Source organism: Malaclemys terrapin, chromosome 1, assembly GCF_027887155.1.
Source record: "Malaclemys terrapin pileata isolate rMalTer1 chromosome 1, rMalTer1.hap1, whole genome shotgun sequence".
Classification (NCBI taxonomy): Eukaryota; Metazoa; Chordata; order Testudines; family Emydidae; genus Malaclemys; species Malaclemys terrapin.
This window is the reverse complement of record NC_071505.1, coordinates 221,739,139-221,759,570: the sequence shown is the minus strand read 5'-3', so window position 1 is coordinate 221,759,570 and position 20,432 is coordinate 221,739,139. Positions and strand designations below refer to the sequence as shown.

Here is a 20,432-nt window from a genome sequence, read left to right as displayed (position 1 = left end):
TAGTCCATAGAGGAGAATGGGGGGCATTAAAATCCTGAACTACAACTTTTATGAATCAGCATGACACCCTGAGGAAATGAAGTTTTAATGTCGAACTAATTCTAAATGATTGGGGGTGTCTCTGGTTAGAAGCTCAGATATTACAGTGATGATCATGGTATATAAATCTAGATTGATGGCTGTGTGTGTACTACCTGCACTCCAATCCATATATGCTTGTATATATGTTGGTGTTTTTCAGCAAACCTGCAATTGTCTGCATGGCTGATAGTGCACCTGACAGAGCTGAGACAGAAGTCGAAAATCTCCAGGTTGTGAAATCCCTGGCCATCACTTCTCACATTCCACTACTTGGTTTTGTTTTGAGTGTTTTAGGTTGGATTCTGTGTGTTATTTCAATAGGACTTATACAGTGGAGAGTGTGGCATGTGGACAACACCACCATCATCTCCTCCGGTACCATATGGATCGGAATCTGGGACGTCTGCTTTACTCTTAACCCTGAACTTGCCAATGGTTCTTCCTTAATGCTCTGTCAAAGATTCACTATTCAGAACACCTTCAGCCCCTCAGAAATTTTTGTTGCCCAAGACCTTCTGATGTTAGCCACTATCATGGAAGCAGTAGCTATAAGTTTCACCCTCTTTGCTTTTTGGGGTGTTTATAAGAAAGAGCTTAAGAAACATTATATCTTAGTCTTTTTTCTAACTGGGGGGCTCTTGAACATCTTATCAAGTGTTTCAATCTTAATTCCAGTAAGCTGGAATTTACATTCCATAATGAAAAATCGTAGTATTGCCTTCCCTCCTTCTTACCACTTGCCTTCCACTCCAAAGTCTCAGAAAGTTGGGGCTGCTATTCCTGTGGGGTTTATATCTGTTCTCCTGCTGCTGTTGGGTGGGTTCTTACTGCTCTATGACAGGTCTCTTAAACTAGCCAGTAAGGTGTATCCTAAAAAGAAAAAAACAGAGCAGGTAGCACAGAGCCAGAGGCAAACATGCCAATCCAAACATCCTTCTGACAGATCAAACCAAACTTATCCACAATGCGTATCTTCCTTGGAAATTAACCTGCAGGACCCACAGAGACCTTCTGGCATGGACAGCTGCTCTGGGACCCATCCACATAAAGGCCCCACACTTAAGAAGAATCAGGTACCTGGACAAAGACAGGCAACCTCCTTTCAAATCCGTAGTGGACCTTATCCACACCGACCATCCAAAGGTGTAATACCTGACGTTAATATTTGTATAATTGATGAACAGCTTCCTTATTTTTAGTTTGACTAGTTGCCTCTAATTTCAATTCTTACAGAGGCGAGGAAAGGTTGAGTATCAGGAAAACAGGTATCAGACCTGAGGGGTCCCTCCCACTTGACAGGAACTTGGTTGGGGACCCATATGTTACATCATACAAAACCTAGGTCCAAACCTGTTCAAGCCTCCCCACAAAAGCTCTCATTGATGTCAGTTGGGGCCCCATATGGTGAATAACTCCCAAGAGAGATCTTCACTGCAGATAAGTGCAAATCTGACTGCAGGATTTTATCCTTTGGGGTGGGCCAAGTTCTGTTCCCACTCACACAGGAGCTGTATCTGTGTAACTGGGAGCAGAATTTAGCCTTTTGTGTCCTTGGTGAGCTCTTGGATCCTCTTGCCACTTACAATTATACTAACCATGTAGTAACTTGAACTCATTGAATACTAATAAAACACATAAAGGGGTGTAGTCCTCTGAGGTGCTGTATGCCCTCAGCTCCCTTGAAATTAATGGAGTTGGAGGCATTCAGCACCTCTCAGGAGGTGTTTAGCATTTTATAAAATTGTGTCTTTGAATTTAAAATGATTATTCCTATTAATTGTCAAACATTTGGAAAGGTTTATCGCTGAGGCAAATGTTTGTTTCACTCTATAACTGCTGACTATTATCATCTGTTACCTTCTGTGTCAACTGTATTCTTTCATTAAAATTTTAAACATGAAAAATAGGTGTGTATCTTTCTTTAATAAGGATCGGTTCCTGTGACTTTCCTCTTGTAATTAACCTGGCATTGTCTCACAACCTGTGAGACCAAAGCTTCTAAGAATGCTAAATCCTAATATGTTTATTTCCATCTGCCAGGATGTGTGGGTCCTATAAGAGACTTTTATAATCTTTCCTTTTGGCAGTAGATCCATGCTTAAACTCTGTCGGCGCTTATATGTCATTCAAGCAGTATAAGACTCACTGTGCCACACAGTGGGCTAGATTGTGATGGCATGGATGTGAAAAGGGACTGGGTAAGAGAGTGCAAGGAACCTTATAAATAAATCTAGGAGATTTCTAGATACATACCCTTACTTATTTGCTTTGCACTCAAGCTCAGGGTTCAGCCACAATCCCAGACTCTGCCCCTCTTGAGCACAAGGACTGCAGTCCAGCTCTATAGCAGGAAAGCTGAGAAAGATACCAACATCAGTCATTGAGCTGACCTCAGGATGCAGTACATGCTTCCTTTAGAAGAGGGAAATTCTCCCACTCCAGCATGCACTTCCTCAGAGCCACTGGAAGGATTCTGATGAGTCATCATAATCCCTTCAGAAATGCTGCTGCTATGGAGCTCCTGGCCCTAGTCCTCATCCCTACTGCGATCTTGGGTTAAAACCCCACAATATAGTCAGGGGTGAAAGTAACTTTAAGAACTTACCAGTACGCTGGAGTCCTCAGCAGGGGCGTGGCCTCAACCGGAGGAGGTGGGGCCTTTCAAGATTTAAAGGCCTGGGGCTCCGGATGTGGCTAGGAGCCCCAGGGCCTTTAAATAACCCCAGAGCTACCAGCTGCAGAGGTGGCTGGGAGCCCTGGGGCGAATTAAAGGGCCCGGGGCTCCGGCTGCCATGGAGCTCCAGGCCCTTTAAATCACCGTGAGAGCCCTGCCTTAAAGTGCTGCCCGAGCCGGGCTGCTGGGGATTTAAAGGGCCCGGGGCTCCCTGCAGCAGCCGGGAGCCGGGCTTGGGCAGGGATTTAAAGGGCCTGGTGCTCCTGCCACTGTGGGGTATCTGCGGCAGGGCTCCGGTGGTGATTTAAAGGGTCTGGGGCTCCCCGCAGCAGCCGGAGCCCTGGGCACTTTAAATCAGCGCCGGAGAAGCCGGGCCAGTCTGGCACGGCATACCGGACCATACCGGCTTACTTTCACCCCTGAATATAGTCCTCTATGTAGGGAATAAGTGGCTTTTTTCATGTGTTTGTGTGTGAAATTCACAAAACTGAGACTGAACATCAAAGTTTTCAGAATAATTACAGCAAGGTACTGGAGAGATCACAAACGCATGGTAAAACTGACTAGTGTCTAGAGATGGAATACCGAACACAAACAAATATATATTACCTTATCTAGCAGAATAGCTAGAGTCTGCTAGGAGAGAGAAAGCAAAGAAAGACCATCCACTGTTGTATGCAGTGTTGCTGTATCCGTGTTGGTCCCAGGATATTAGAGAGACAAGGTGGGTGAGGTAACATCTTTTATTGGACCAGCTTCTGTTGGTGAGAGAGAGAAGCTTTTGAGCTCACACAGAGCAGAAGAAGATTTGTCTCTCTCACCAACAGAAGTTGCTCCGATAAAAGATATTACCTCACCCACCGTGTCTCACTAAGAAAGATCATTTTAGTTCAGGACTGATGGAATCTGAAATAAAGGAGGGTCATCCATAAGGTGAGTCAGGGAGACTTTTGGGGTTGTGAAGCTAGGCAAAATAAGAAAGGTCATACTTAAAATCTAAGCTTTTACGAATATCCACTGACACCAAGAAATTAAGAATGAACACACAAAATGCACTTCTGATGTATCCGAAGAAGTGGGCTGTAGCCCACGAAAGTTTATGCTCTAATAAATTTGTTAGTCTCTAAGGTGCCACAAGTACTCCTGTTCTTTTTGCGGATACAGGCCTGGTCTACACTACGACTTTAATTCGGATTTATCAGCTTTAATTCGAATTAACCCTGCAACCGTCCACACAACGACGCTATTTATTTCGAAGTAAAGGGCCCTTTAAATCGATTTCTGTACTCCACCCCGACGAGCGGAGTAGTGCCAAAATCGATTTTAGCAATTCGAATTAGGGTTAGTGTGGCCGCAATTCGATGGTATTGGCCTCCGGGAGCTATCCCACAGTGCATCATTGTGACCGCTCTGGACAGCAATCTAAACTCGGATGCACTGGCCAGGTAGACAGGAAAAGCCCCGCGAACATTTGAATTCCATTTCCTGTTTGCCCAGCGTGGAGAGCACAGGTGACCACAGATAGCTCATCAGCACAGGTAACCATGCAGGCTGATAATCGAAAAAGAGCACCAGCATGGACCGTGAGGGAGGTACTGGATCTGATCGCTGTATGGGGAGAGGATTCAGTGCTTGCAGAACTTCGTTCTAAAAGACGAAATGCAAAAACTTTTGAAAAAATCTCCAAGGGCATGATGGAGAGAGGCCACAATAGGGACTCAGATCAGTGCCGCGTGAAAGTCAAGGAGCTCAGACAAGCCTATCAAAAAACAAAGGAGGCAAACGGTCGCTCCGGGTCAGAGCCGCGGACATGCCGCTTCTACGCCGAGCTGCATGCAATTCTAGGGGGGGCTGCCACCACTACCCCACCTGTGTTCGTGGATTCTGGGTCGGGGATAGTCTCATCAGCGACGCCTGAGGATTCTGCCGATGGGGTAGAGGAGGAGGAGGAGGAGGATGAGCTTGCAGAGAGCACACAGCACTCCATTCTCCCCAACAGCCAGGATCTTTTTATCACCCTGACTGAAGTACACTCCCAAGCCAGTACCCAAGACTCTGACCCCATGGAAGGGACCTCAGGTGAGTTTACCTTTTAAAATATAAAACTTGTTTTAAAAGCAAGCGTTTTTTAATGATTACTTTGCCCTGAGGACTTGGGATGCAATCACGGCCACTACAGCTACTGGAAAAGTCTGTTAACGTGTCTGGGGATGGAGCGGAAATCCTCCAGGGACATCTCCATGAAGCTCTCCTGGAGGTACTCCAAAAGCCTTGCCACAAGGTTTCTGGGCAGTGCAGCCTTATTCCGTCCTCCATGGTAGGACACTTGACCACGCCATGCTTGCAGCAAGTAATCTGGTATCATTGCCTGACAAAGCCTGGCAGCGTATGGTCCCGGTGTTTGCTGGCATTCAAGCAACATCCGTTCTTTATCTTGTTGTGTAATCCTCAGGAGAGTGATATCACTCCTGGTAACCTGGTTGAAATACGGGAACTTAATTAAGGGGACAGAGGTGGCCGTTCCTACTGGGATGTTTGCCTGTGGCGGAAAATAAATCCTTCCCTGCAGTTAGCCAAGCGCAGATGGGAAATTGGCCCTGAGTTTTTCGCGTTTGGCTAGCAGGGATCTTCCCTGTTACCAGCCACGCGGTGGGGGGAGGGGTACTGTGATCATCCCAGAGAATTCATGGCGGGAGGGGGGGCGACGGCGGGGGGTGGGGGTTAGTTTGGTGCCTGCAGGGATCTTCCCTGTTACCAGCCATGCGGTGGGGGGGAGGGGTACAGCGATCATCCCAGAGAATTCATGGCGAGAGGGGGGGGTGGTTAGTTTGTTTTCTGGTGCTGCTGAATGTTAACAGAAAAACCGTAGCACTCTACTTGCCTGAAGGGGCCCAGACAAGCCCCCCCACACTGCCCCCCCCCAACTGGCTGAGATTGGCCAGGCTTCTGCAGCACTCTACAGGCTATGCTTGGTATGTGGGAAAGGAGGGTGCAGAAGCTGTAAAACAATGGCTTACCATGGCCGCATGCAAGCCGAATTCTGTTGCCCAGACCTGTGATCTCTAGCAGCAAAGCCACAGGCACTCAGCATTAAGAGGCAAAATGCGACCTTGCACAGAAATCACATGTGCTATGTAATGTGAACAGTGTTGGTCACCGTGAAAGAGTATAAGCATTGTTCTGCAAAATGTAGCTTTTAAAACAATTCTCTCTTTTTTCCCCTCCCTACACCAGCTGCAAATTCCTCAAGCCTCCCTCCTCCATCCCGAAGGTTATCACAGATAAGGCGTCGTAAGAAGAGAACGCGAAAGGACATGTTTTCGGAAATTATGGAATCCAGCCACAGTGACAGAGCTCATGTGAATGAGTGGAAGGAAACAGTTTCAAAGTATAGGAAAGAAGTCAGTGAACGTGAGGAGAGGAGGGACCAACGTGAGGAGAGGAGGGACCAACGTGAGGAGAGGAGAGACGCTCGAGATGAGAGGTGGTGGCAGGAAGACCAGAGGATGAAGGATGCAACGCTGGGGCTGCTCCGGCGTCTGGTGGAGGTTCAGGAACGGCTGCTGGAAAACAGACTGCCGCTTCAGCCCCTGTTCCACCCTCCCCCCTCCCCATGTTCCGTATCCTCCTCACCCAGACGTGTAAGAATGCGGGGGGGGAGGCTCCGTACACCTTCCCATTCCACCCCAGTAGACAGCCCAAGCAAAAGGCTGTCATTTTTTTAACCTTTTCTTTGTGGCTTTTTCCTTCCCAGCAATCCTCCTCCCAAATACCACCCGGGTTCCCTCCCTCTTTTTCTAATCTATTAATAAAGAATAAATGATTTTTAAATGATAGTGACTTTATTTGGTTTGAAAGAAAGCTGGGGGAAGGGGCAGGGTGGGTTCCTTACAGAAAATCAGTCAGTAAAGGGGGAGGGTTTTCATGAAGGAGAAACAAACAGATATTTCACACGGTAGCCTGGCCAGCCATGAAACTGGTTTTTAAAGCTTCCCTGATGCACAGCGCTTCATGGTGTGCTCTTCTAATCGCCCTGGTGTCTGGCTGCGCGTAATCAGCAGACAGGCGATTTGCCTCAGCCTCCCACCCCGCCATAAAGGTCTCCCCCTTACTTTCACAGAGATTGTGGAGCACACAGCAAGCAGAAATAACAATGGGGAGATTTCTTTGGCTGAGGTCAGAGCGAGTCAATAATGATCTCCAGCGACCTTTTAAACGGCCAAATGCACATTCTACCACCATTCTGCACTTGCTTAGCCTGTAGTTAAACAGCTCCTGACTCCTGTCCAGACTGCCTGTGTATGGCTTCATAAGCCATGGCATTAAGGGGTAGGCTGGGTCCCCAAGAATAACTATGGGCATTTCAACATCCCCAACGGTTATTTTCTGGTCCGGAAAGTAAGTCCCTTGCTGCAGCCCTTTAAACAGAGTAGTGTTCCTGAAGACGCGAGCGTCATGAACCCTTCCCACCCAGCCCGCGTTGATGTTGGTGAAACGTCCCTTGTGATCCACAAGTGCTTGCAGCACCATTGAAAAGTACCCCTTGCGGTTTATGTACTCGGTGGCTTGGTGCTCCGGTGCCAAGATAGGGATATGGGTTCCGTCTATTGCCCCACCACAGTTAGGGAATCCCATTGCAGCAAAACCATCCACTATAGCCTGCACATTTCCCAGAGTCACAAACTTTCGTAGCAGCACCTGAGTGATTGCTTTGGCTACTTGCATCACAGCAGCCCCCACAGTAGATTTGCCCACTCCAAATTGATTCCCGACTGACCGGTAGCTGTCTGGCGTTGCAAGCTTCCACAGGGCTATCGCCACGTGCTTCTCAACTGTGAGGGCTGCTCTCATCTTGGTATTCTGGCGTTTCAGGGCAGGGGACAGCAAGTCACAAAGTTCCATGAAAGTGCCCTTACGCATGTGAAAGTTCCGCAGCCACTGGGAATCGTCCCAGACCTGCAACACTATGCGGTCCCACCAGTCTGTGCTTGTTTCCCTTGCCCAGAATCGGCGTTCCATGGATAGAATCTGCCCCATTAACAACATGATCTCCAAAGCACCGGGGCCTGTGGTTTCACTGAATTCTGTATCCGTGTCTGTGTCCATGTCCTCATCATGCTTGTCGCTGCGCTGCCGCCGCCGCTGCCTCCTCGCCTCGTTTCTCTGGTCCTGGCTGAGCATAAACTCCACGAGAACGCGCGAGGTGTTTACAATATTCATGACTGCTGTCTTGAGCTCAGCGGGCTCCATGCTTGCCATGGTATGGAGTCTGCAGTGTTCACCCACCCAGGAAAAAAGGCGCGAAAATGGTTGTCTGCCGTCCGTTGCTTTCATGCAGGGAGGGAGGGAGGAGGAAGGGAGGAGGTGAGGCTGTACCCAGAACCACCTGCGACGATGTTTTTGGTCCCATCAGGCACTGGGATCTTAACCCACAATCCCAATGGGCGTGGGAGACTGCGGGAACTATGGGATAGCTATGGAATTGCTACCCACAGTGCAACGGTGCAGAAATCGACGCTAGCCCCGGTACTTGGACGCACACCACCGAAGTAATGTGCTTAGTGTGGCCGCATCCATTTCGACTTTATACAACCTGTTTTTCAAATCCGAATTATCTAAATTCGGATTAATCCCGTAGTGTAGACATACCCACAGACTAACACGGCTGCTACTCTGAAACCTGACTACTGATGTAGGATCTACCAGTTTTGTGTTATGCTACTGAAGAGCCAGCAGAGGGAGTCAAAGGTAAACAACAAACTATGGATAGATGTAAATATTAGACAAAGGAAGAACTAAACATTATTACATTTGCTGAATAATAGGATATTAATGCCACACAGTAATATGTGGCTGAATAATATTTGATACATCTACCAACACCAATTCCAGCAACTGTCTGCCAAATCCCATTCAAAGTATGGCCAAGATGACCCCATCCATACCTTCCACATGCTATAAACACGGAGGCAAAGCTCTTTCAAAACTAGGAGCCTGAAATCAGGCTTCTAAATCCATATTTAGGTATGTAAATAAAGAGTTTGATTTTTCAACAGTGCTGTGCTCCCACCAGGTGCTGCTGAGATCAAAGAAGTGACTCCATGGCCCCATCCCCCCTCATTCTCCAGGCCTTGCAGAGCAGGGTCCACATGGGGAAAAACAGTGAAGTCGGGGGGATGAAGGGGGATGACCGGAGGAGAGGGCAGGGGCACACACACAACATCCCCCCATTGCCCTTGCAAAATGTGCATGAGCAAGGTGATGAAGTTAATTTACATGGAAAAGATATTAATAATATAACGCACAGTAGATTCTAGTGACTTTGATGTTTCATATGATAACTTTTTTTCTAAAAAAATAATTATTTTCTCACATGAGCAATGTTGTTTTCTTTTGACACAGACATACTGCAGAAGAAGCATTTATTATTACGGTAGTTTAAAATGTGCTTCTCAAGCAAACAGGCTCACCATCAGGATTTACAAGATCTGGGACAAAAACTCCTTCAATTTTTTACCTACTCCTCCATCCATACTACTTTATTATTCTTAAAGTAAATAAAAAATTCGAACTATATGCAGAGCCAGCATTTACAAATAAATCAACTATAAACCCTCCACAGGCCTCAATTGTACATGATTGAAACCTTAAAGGTTGCTCAATTGTATAATTTTGTCCATCTAATACAGTTGTAGCCCTTCTAGAATTCCTGCTCTGTCCTATAATATGGGATGCTACATGAGTGTATCGAAAGTTGTAGAAAAGTATTCTATTTTTATTTGAAAAAAGTATGTGGTCATGTAACCAAAGAGTGTATCATAATGTGGGCAGAGTTAAGGTTACATATTCACTTGCCAACTTCAGACTTTTGAATATTTCACTTTGAAATCTTAAGTCAAGAATGTCCCTTGAAAATATTGGCCGATGAGGAGAGGAGTCAGGGTCATGGCCCTGCACCTTCTTTGCTCATTAGCTTGGTCTTGTGTCCTTCCTGAACATATCACTGCTCCAATAAATTATAATAATAAAGTACTCTATCTACTGCATCCTGAGCTGAGACAATCAAACTCAGTTCATTTCAGTGATGCCATTACAAGGGAGATGTTTATCTTACTGTGTTATTTTCGTATTCCTAGACTGTAATATTGTGGTGAACAAATTTTTCTTTGTCAATTTTAATGACAAAAGGAAGTTCTTTGTCCTCTAGTCTTCTTCAGGTAAGCAGATGTTACAAAGAAAGAAGTCCTGCATCATGTGACAACGTTCTAAGAATTTTCTGAGTTGTGTGTGTTATAGAATAATCAAAGCAGCCAATCAGGAACAGTGACCGTGGAAACACAACATATGTGGGATGGCAATGAGAATGTTTAGTTTTAGTTTTAAAGCCAACAGTTTGGGTGAGTCCTTTCCGTTGTTCTGAAGAGGCAGGAGCACACTGCAGGTGGAGAATTTCTGAGAGGAATTTCTTAATAATGCTTATTCTTTAGGAATGACTTCTGGTTCAGCCACATATACTGTCAGGAAGAGCCCGGATCAGGTGGGAACTGTTAGACTTTTAAATGTTACTACTTTTCTTTAATCTGTAAATACCCTACTATTTTAGCGTATTGTTTACTAGTAATAGGTGTTGAGTACACTTAAACCCGTAGTAGCTGGTCAATACTTGAATGGGAGTCACAGAGCATAGAGTATGTCTGCGCTAGAAAAGCTACAGTAGCATAGTTACAGTGCTGTAGTGTGGACACATACTACAGCGACAGAAGGGGCTCTTCCATCATTGTGTAAATCTACCTCTCCCAGAGGTGGTATCTAAGTTGACGGAAGAATTCTTCCATTGACCTAGCACTGTCTACCCTGGGGCTTAGGTGTGAATTTTTCACACCCCCGAGCCATGTGGCTAGCTTGACCTAAGTTTCAGATGTAGACCAGTCCTTAAATACTAATGAGATAGGGACCATAGAAATATCATAGACAGATAATAAATCATCTGGTTTCTACTTATGTGATACATAAACCTATATAACTTAAAGTAGATTTGAACAACTTGAGAGAGCAGAATGGCTCTGCATGGTATACATGGTGGCTGCACAATTGTTTGGGCTGGGATTATGAAAGGGGGCATGTCACAAAAGGTCATACTGATGGTATGATGCAAGACTCAAGACAGATAATTAGAGTGGCAAAAGGCAAAAGCTTTCCCTAACCAGGTAAGACTGATATGGCAAAGTCAGAGATGCTACACTGGAGTTACCCGAGGACATACCTCATTTAGATACACTCATTCCATAAATAGTATTGCTCATAAATCTGCTTTCTAAAGAAGATCTATATTTACAAATTTATTTTAAAATTCACTTTCAAAACTACAGACTGGAAAATAATAAAAACAAAACTCACTTGCAGCAGTAGACTAATTTGAAAGTGGACTTTTTTAATCGTTTATGTTGCCAATTTCACAGTGTGCTATATTGTCCTATAACCATAATCCCCCTTTAATACAAAAAAGTAGGGCTTTTTTCCTGCTGGTTCAAAAAATATAATAATTATTTATAGTACAAGTGAAAGGATTATTGACATTATCAGTAGTGTAACAGAAATACAGGCTGTGAAGAATAATAATTTAACTGAATAATCTCATGGTAGTGTGCAAGACACTATACGTAAATTCTCATAGCAAGATGAGAACTATCAGCCAAATTCTGTGCTCAGATTATGCACAGCCGAGAGAGCTGTCTTGACAAGGAACCTATTATGACTCTCTGATGTTCTGCCTGGCTCCATCCTAATTCAAAATAGATTAGAGCAGCCAGAGTGCTACACTAATGTATGCCAGCTGGGAACAATGCCCAAGAGACTTTGCCAGCTGGGGATGAGCATGCTTTGGCCATGTCCCCAACCTACCTGTCTCTCTCTACTGCATAGGAGTTTGGAGAGGATCAGGGGAGAGAATATGTCCCAAATGTCTTTGATATTTACGTTTTATAGCACAGTTTTATGTATTAAATTTGTCTTCCTTTCTATTTATTGCTATAAATAAATTGACAGATTGGTCCTATGTGAAAAATAACTGTTTGAACCACACACACAAATTTTTATTAAACAAGTATATATTTAGAAAGATATAGATCAATAAACAGGAATATCTAACAGAATATACCAGTCTTTATTCCCAATCAGGACGTAATATCAATATGTTATTAACAGCTGCTAATTACTGATTTTTCTTTAATGTCTTTTTAAATAACATATCAGATGAAATAGCTTTTATTATATTATGAAGGGATTAGCATGTACTGGTAACACAGGGAAATTTATCAGAGTTAATTTGTCTAAGAAACAGTTGATTAAATACACATTATTAGTACTATTGGTCTTCCTACAGGTAAAGGGTTTCCCATCAAGTTAGAATTGATATGAAGAACTGGAGCTAGGATCTATAAAGATCATACTGCAGAGTATGCTAAATCTGGGTAAGATTTGAAAATAATTTTGACTCCATCTTTTCCCCAGTGCTTTCTTTGGTGAGTACTGTAACAAACTGGCCAGGGTCTACATGTACTACTGCTCTCTAGTGGTTAGAATCAGCACTACTCTCCTGTATGTGTTATAGACCTTTTACTGCTAACAGTTAATGGACATTCTTCTTGGAGCAGAGGCAGCCATGTATTCTACTTAGGTATGTGCACACCCAGCACATTGGCACTGGAGAACTTTGCCTAGAAGTACCCATAGGAGAGGCACCCATAGGAGAAGCCTGTAGCGCTAGCCCTCCCCTGGCCATATAAGGCCAGTGCCACCCCAAACCCTCAGTTCTTTACCACCCCCTGTGGCTAGAGTCAGAGCTCTGTGTGGTGTTTTTCACCTCATGCTTTTTGCTCACGGTTTCTGAGAAATTTCTTCTTGTATATAGTTGTTAGTAGTACCATAGGTTAAGTTTAGTGTTAGTTTAGTTGACTCACCCTGTGTGATGCCCTCACCAGGATTCAAGCGTTGTCAGGTGTGGGTGGAGGGGCATCCCCAAGAGCGATCCCTACACGAGGTGCTTATTGTGCCTCACATTAAAGAGAGGTGCTTTATCAGCCACCTGTTCACAAAGAGGTGGTGAGAGACTTGAGGCTGAAGTGGCAGCTGCTGGAGCAGGCCGTGAGGCCCACTTTGGCACCAAGGCCATCATCTGATTGACAGTCACCTTTGGATCCAGCAAGAGATGCTGTGCATCCGGGTTCTGGCGTGTCTTCCAAGAGGAAGAGAGATCATTCTCTCATGGACTTATAGATTTTAAGGTCAGAAGGGACAATTATGATCATCTAGTCCGACCTCCTGCACAACTCCTGTAACAAACCCCTAACCTATGTTTGAGTTATTGAAGTCCTCAAATCGTGGTTTAAAGACCTCAAGGTGCAGAGAATCCTCCAGCAAGTGACCCATGCCCCATGCTGCAGAGGAAGGCGAAAAACTCCAAGGCCTCTGCCAATCTGCCCTGGAGGAAAATTCCTTCCCGACCCCAAAAATGGTGATCAGTTAAACCCTGGGCATGTGGGCAAGACTCACCAGCCAGACATCCAGGAAAGAATTCTCTGTAGCAACTCAGATCCCACCCCATCTAACATCCCATCACAGACCATTGGGCATATTTACCTGCTAATAATCAAAGATCAATTAATTGCCAAAATTAGGCTATCCCATCATACCATCCCCTCCATAAACTTATCAAGCTTAGTCTTGAAGCCAGATATGTCTTTTGCCCCCACTACTCCCCTTGGAAGGCTGTCCCAGAACTTCACTCCTCTAATGATTAGGAACCTTCATCTAATTTAAAGTCTAAACTTCCTAATGTTCATTTTATATCTATTTGTTCTTGTGTCCACATTGGTACTAAGCTTAAATAATCCCTCTCCCTCCCTGGTATTTATCCCTCTGATATATTTATAAAGAACAATCCTATCTCCCCTCAGCCATCTTTTGGTTAGGCTAAACAAGCCAAGCTCTTTGAGTTTGTTTTCATAAGACAGGTTTTCCATTCCTCGGATCATCCTAGTATCTCTTCTCTGTACCTGTTCCAGTTTGAATTCATCCTTCTTAAACATGGGAGACCAGAACTGCACAGAATATTCCAGCTGAGGTCTCACCAGTTCCTTGTATAACGGTACAAACACCTCTTTATCTCTACTGGAAATACCTAGCCTGATGCATCCCAAGACCGCATTAGCTTTTTTAACGGCCATATCACATTGGCGGCTCATAGTCATCCTGTGATCAACCAATACTCCGAGGTCCTTCTCCTCCTCTGTTACTTCCAACTGATGTGTCCCCAATTTATAACCAAAATTCTTGTTATTAATCCCTAAATGCATGACCTTGCACTTTTCATTATTAAATTTCATCCTATTACTATTACTCCAGTTTACAAGGTCGTCCAGAGCTTCCTTTATGATATCCCGGTCCCTTCCAGCTTTGTGTCATCCGCAAACTTTATTAGCACATTCCCACTTCTTGTGCCAAGGTCAGTAATAAAAAGATTAAACAAGATTGGTCCCAAAACCAATCCCTGAGGAACTCCACTAGTAACCTCCTTCCAGCCTGACAGTTCACCTTTCAGTTTGACTCGTAGTCTCCCTTTTAACCAGTTCCTTATCCACCTTTCAATTTTCATATTGATCCCCCTTTTCCAATTTAGCTAATAATTCCCCATGTGGACCTGTATCAAATGCCTTACTGAAATCGAGGGTAATTAGATCCACTGCATTTCCTTTGTTTAAAAAATCTGTTACCTTCTCAAAGAAGGAGATCAGGTTGGTTTGGCACGATCTACCTTTTGTAAAACCATGTTGTATTTTTGTCCCAATTACCATTGACCTCTCTCCGCTGGAATGGGGAGGAAGAGGGCCCATAAAACAATCAGGACCATTCCAGGGCTCAGGGAAACTCTTCATTTTCTAAGAGGAGTGCTGACTGGCACCATACTCCTTTCGGCACACGGGATGGAAGGGGTCTGTCTAACTTCCTGTACCACACCAAGAGCAGCAAAAACCTGTACTGTTGACTCCGGTTCCAGCCATGAGGCATCCTTTGAGTCTGGCACTGACGATGTCTTGCAGTCCCAGACTCTCCATAGATTCAAGAGTTTACTGGTGCCCTGGCTTCCACTGCCCTGTCCTCTGAAGTACATGGCCACATTGCAGAGCTACCATTCTTGTTGTCACCACAGCTCGCACCACCATATCTTCCGTCTGTGGAGATGCTGGGCCTGGCACTGAAGGGCCCCTTGATATTGGGGTGTCCCTGAGCATTGTCATTGTCTTGGTGGTAGATCCTTTAGTCAAGATTGGAACTGCCGTTAGCCTAGATACCGGCATCTCTCCTGGTACTGGATGGGAGTTTGTTTCATTCGGTATCACCGGTGCCAAGTCTTCATTTCTCTTCCGCACCGATGCTGCCCCTGGGCTTCAGAAAAGTCTGTCCCATCAGGGCTGGCTCCTCTGTAGTCATCAGAGAACCTCCGGGACTCCTCAAGATCCTGGTTGGGGTTGTCCTCTCCTTCATCATCAAATAGATACCAGAGATTGCTCTTGGATCACTATCCGTGCTGATATCAGCACCTGTCTTGCAGCCAGGACAAGGGTTCTTGACCTGGGGCCTACTGGCTCCCAGTGCCTTATTCATAAGCACAGTGGCCTCCTTGGAATCATTGGGACCACAGGTGCCGGCTTTCTTCTTTCCCCAGGGGTGCTCAACCCCCGCTCTGTCTCAAGCCCCACCCCCACTCCACCCCTTTCCCCAAGTTCTCCCCCCACCTCTTCCCACCCCTGCTCCATCCCTTCCCCCAAGGCCTGCCCCCACTCCACCCCTTCCCCCAAGGCCTCACTCCTGCCCCACCTCTTCCCACCCAGTTCTGCCCTCTCCCCTGAGTGAACCCCAGCCCCGCTCTTCCTCCTTCCCCTCAGTGCCTCCTGTATGCTGTGGCACAGCTGATCGCAGTGAGCAGCAGGCTCTGGGAGGGAGAGAGAGAAGTTGATTGGCGGGGCTGCTGGCAGGTGGGAGATGATGGGGGGGAGCGGGAGGAGGGGAGCTGGCTGCCCGTGGGTGCTAAGCACCCATTAATTTTTTTCCTATGGGTGCTCCAACCCTGGAACACCCACAAGGTTGGCACCTATGATTGGGACACTCCTCAATCCCTGTGGTCACACTTCTCAACCCACTCCAGAGCAAGATCACCAGTCCCAACAGAGGCTCATGTTCCCAGATCTTCTCAGCCAATTAAGTCCATTGCCCCTGGACCCTCAAGGTGCAAGAACAGGACCTGTTGTTGGTACAGCATACTGCCTCTTCGTCCTCCCTGGATAACTCTACTATGCTGGAATTCTCCTGTTCCTTGGTACCTGAAGACTTAAGGTGTACCTCCTGAGAAATATGGCCGCTACCTTGGGTATCCAGGTGGAATTCCTGCAGGAGAATATGCATGAGCTGCTGTATATTCTCCAATCATCAGCTATGGGGACAGTAGCCCTCCCTATCAATGAGGCTTTCTTGGAGCCTGAAAAGGCCATGTGGAATACACTATCTTTGTTGCCTCCCATGGTGAAGCATTTGGAGAAGCGGTACTTTATCCCTATGCAGGCTTTTGAGGGTTTCTACTCCCACCCAACCCCTAATTTGCTGGTGGTAACTGCAGCAAATGACAGGGCATGGCAGGGGAGGTACAAGTCCACCCATAAGGACAAAGAGTACAAGAGGATAGACTTAATGAGACGATTTATACACATTTTCCTTGCTTTCTGTGCTTTGGGAGTATACATGTCAGGCGTGAAGAGACGTCATATAGTGGTCAGCAGTCACAGCAGCAGTATCACTCACCCCATTTTTTCAGACACTCCTCTCTTCCTGTGCGGCAGCAGGACTACCCTGAAAAAGCCACAGATCCCAAAGGAAAATATGCTCTGGTTCTGGGTTTAACCAGCTATCTCACCCCCTCATCCAGCAAGAGCCCATTTTGACTTGTGTGTCCAGGACAGCAATCTAGTGATGGCCTCTCCTTCTTTGTCCAACCTGTTTGGGGACAGGCCTACTCATTTTTATGGTGTTTGGGACTCCATTACCATGGACAACTGGGTCTTAAGCATCATCAGATTGGGTTATGGCATACAGTTCCTCTCCACCCCTCCTCCCCGCTTCCCTATCCTGTCCTTTTTCAGGGACTGCTCTCACAAGACACTGCTCCTCGAGCAGCTTAATTCTCTACTGGCTTTGGGGGCTGTAGAGGAGGTCCCTCTGCAGCACCGGGACAGGGATTTCACTCCCAATATTTCCTGGGCCCCAATCCTTGACCTTTGCAATCTCAACAATTGCATCAAATATGTGAGATTCCATATGGTCACCCTAACAATTGTCCTCCCTGCCTTGAATCCCCATGACTGGTTTGCTGCCCTGGACCTTCAAGATGCTTGTTTCCATGTAGCAATTCTCCCAAGCCACAGGAGGTTTCTCCAGTTTGTCATGGCCCACCAGCCCTACCAGTCCACTCTGCTGCCTTTTGACCTGTATTCTGCTCTCCAGATCTTTACCAAATGCGTGATTGTGGTGACAGCATACCTCAGGAAGATGGGAATTCATATCTTCCCATATCTGGATGATTGGTTACTGACGGACAAGTCCATAAAGGAAGTCACACTACACCTACTCAGTTATCTAGTGGGGAGTCAACATTGGTTCCAACTCAAAGAATCAAATCCATTGGAGCCATGATAGACTGTATAAGTTCAAGAGCATTGACCGAGCAATTCCATGATATATGGAACTGCAGTCACAACACTCAACCACAGCGTGAGTGTGCCTGAGGCTGTTAGGCCATATGGCTACCTGTATGCAGGTAGTCCAGTATGCCAAGCTGTGCCTATGTCCTCTTCAAATAGGCTGAGGTAGGTCTATCAGCCAAATCATCCCTTGGAAATACTCGTCCTACTTCCTCTGCTGATCCTGGACTCCTTATGGTGGATGGTTCAGGAAAATGTGTGGCAGAGCATTCCCTTTACTTGGTCTCCACTGATCAGGACTATTGTCACTGATGCCTCCTTGATAGATCAGGGAGTTTATATGGGGGTCACTGAAAATTCAAGGCCTGTGGTCAGAACAAGAAACTTCTTTTCAAAGCCCTGTCCTGGAGCTTCATGCCATCTACAATGCCTGTTGGACCTTTCAAGATCATATCAGGGACTCAGTAATTCTCACACTCACAGACAACACCACTGCGGTGTATTATGTGAACAGATGGGGGCATGCGTGAATGTGCTGTGTCAGGAAGCGATCAGGCTTTGGCAGTTTTGCATCAGGAAGAACATCACCCCAATGGCCAATCGCTTACCTGGGATCCAGAATCATCTGGCAGATCCCCTCAGCAGTAATTTATCCCTCATAAATGACGCTGGTTCTCCAACTTCCTTGCATTATTGTTGCAACCTTCCTCTTCATCCTGACCTTTTTCTGGCTCTTTTTTGGTTCTCTTACTATGTTTTTTTTTTAATTTAGGGTCTACATTTAAATTGAGCCTCTATTGTGGCATCTTTAAAAAGTTTCCGTGCATCTTGCAGGGATTTTACTTTTGGCGCTGTACCTTTTAATTTCTGTTTAACTAACCTCTTCATTTTTGTGTAGTTCCCCTTACTGAAATTAAATGCTACAGTGTTGGGCTACTGTGGTGTTTTCTCCGCCACAGGGATGTTCAATTTAATTATATTATGGTCACTATTACCAAGTGGTCCAGCTATATTCACCTCTTGGATCTGATCCTGTGCTATACTTAGAACTAAATCAAGAAATGCCTCTCCTCTTGTGGATTCCAGGACTAGCTGCTCCAAGAAGCAGTCATTTAAGGTGTCAAGAAACTTTATTTCTGCATCCCATCCTGAGGTGACATGCACCCAGTCAATATGGGGATAGTTGAAATCCCCCATTATTATTGAGTTTTTGATTTTAATAGCCTCTCTAATCTCCCTAGGATTTAACAGTCACTATCACCATCCTGGTCAGGTGGTCGGTAATAGATCCCTACTGCTATATTCTTATTATTAGAGCATGGAATTACTATCCATAGAGATTCTATGGTAAAGTTTGGTTCATTTAATAGATTCATAGATTCTAGGACTGGAAGGGACCTCGAGAGGTCATCGAGTCCAGTCCCCTGCCCGCATGGCAGGACCAAATACCATCTAGACCATCCCTGATAGACATTTATCTAACCTACTCTTAAATATCTCAAGAGATGGAGATTCCACAACCTCCCTAGGCAATTTATTCCAGTGTTTAACCACCCTGACAGTTAGGAACTTTTTCCTAATGTCCAACCTAGACCTCCCTTGCTGCAGTTTAAACCCATTGCTTCTGGTTCTATCCTTAGAGGCTAAGGTGAACAAGTTTTCTCCCTCCTCCTTATGACACCTTTTTAAGATTTTTACTTCATTTGATTCTACACTTTCTTTCACATATAATGCCACTCCCCCATCAATACAACCTGTTCTGTCCTTCCAATGTATGTTGTACTCTGGTATTACTGTTCCCATTGATTATCCTCATTCCACCAAGTTTCTGTGATGCCTGTTATATCAATATCCTCATTTAATTTGAGGCACTCTAGTTCACCCATCTTATTATTTAAACTTCTAGCACTGGTATATAAGCACTTTAAAAACTTGTCACATTTTAGCTGTCTGCCATTACATAATGTAATTGAATGAGACTTTTTTTCATTTGACTGTAAAAAGCAACAGAGGGTCCTGTGGCACCTTTAAGACTAACAGAAGTATTGGAGCATAAGCTTTCGTGGGTGAATGCCCACTTCATCAGATGCAGATGCGTCTGATGAAGTGGGCATTCACTCACGAAAGCTTATGCTCCAATACTTCTGTTAGTCTTAAAGGTGCCACAGGACCCTCTGTTGCTTTTTACAGATTCAGACTAACACGGCTACCCCTCTGATACTTTCATTTGACTATTTCTCATCAGATTCTACCTGTATTTTATCATTTCCATCCTCTCCTCCTTACTAGGACATAGAGAATCTTCATTAGTAGATCCTCACTTAAGGAATGTCTCTGTCCGAACCACGTGCTCCTTCGCACCTGTCGGCTTCCCCCCAGCCCTTAGTTTAAAAACTGCTCTACAACCTTTTTAATTTTAAGTGCCAGCTATCTGGTTCCATTTTGGTTTAGGTGGAGCCCATCCTTCCTGTACAGGCTCCCCCTTTCCCAAAAGTTTCCCCAGTTCCTAATAGATCTAAACCCCTCCTCCCTACACCATTGTCTCATCCACGCATTGAGACCCTGCAGTTCTGCCTGTCTAATTGGCCCTGCGCGTGGAACTGGAAGCATTTCAGAGAATGCCACCATGGAGGTCCTGGACTTCAATCTCTTACCTAGCAGCCTACATTTGACCTAGCAACCTCCAGGACCTCTCTTCTATCCTTCCCTTTGTCGTTAGTACCTACATGTACCACGACCACCAGCTCCTCCCCAGCACTACGCATAAGTCTATCTAGATGTCTCGAGACTTTTGCATCAGGCAGGCAAGTCACCATGCAGTTCTTCCGGCCATCAGAAACCCAGCTATCTATATTTCTAATGATTGAATCACCCATTATTAATACCTGTCTCTTTCTTATAACTGGAGTTCCCTCCCCCGGAGAGGT

General features: G+C 45.4%; 1 protein-coding gene across 1 annotated transcript; it reads left to right on the top strand.

Moving 5' to 3' along the window:
- Window positions 1-260: 260 nt before the first annotated feature.
- Window positions 261-1,280, top strand: LOC128836200 (claudin-34-like). The gene has a single exon (XM_054026274.1). The coding sequence runs from the start codon at window positions 261-263 to the stop codon at window positions 1,278-1,280; it is 1,020 nt and encodes a 339-aa protein (XP_053882249.1).
- Window positions 1,281-20,432: the final 19,152 nt, after the last annotated feature.

Excerpts from the sequence above, each read along its gene's own strand:
- LOC128836200 (XM_054026274.1), top strand. The coding sequence starts at position 261 with ATGGCTGATAGTGCACCTGACAGAGCTGAGACAGAAGTCGAAAATCTC.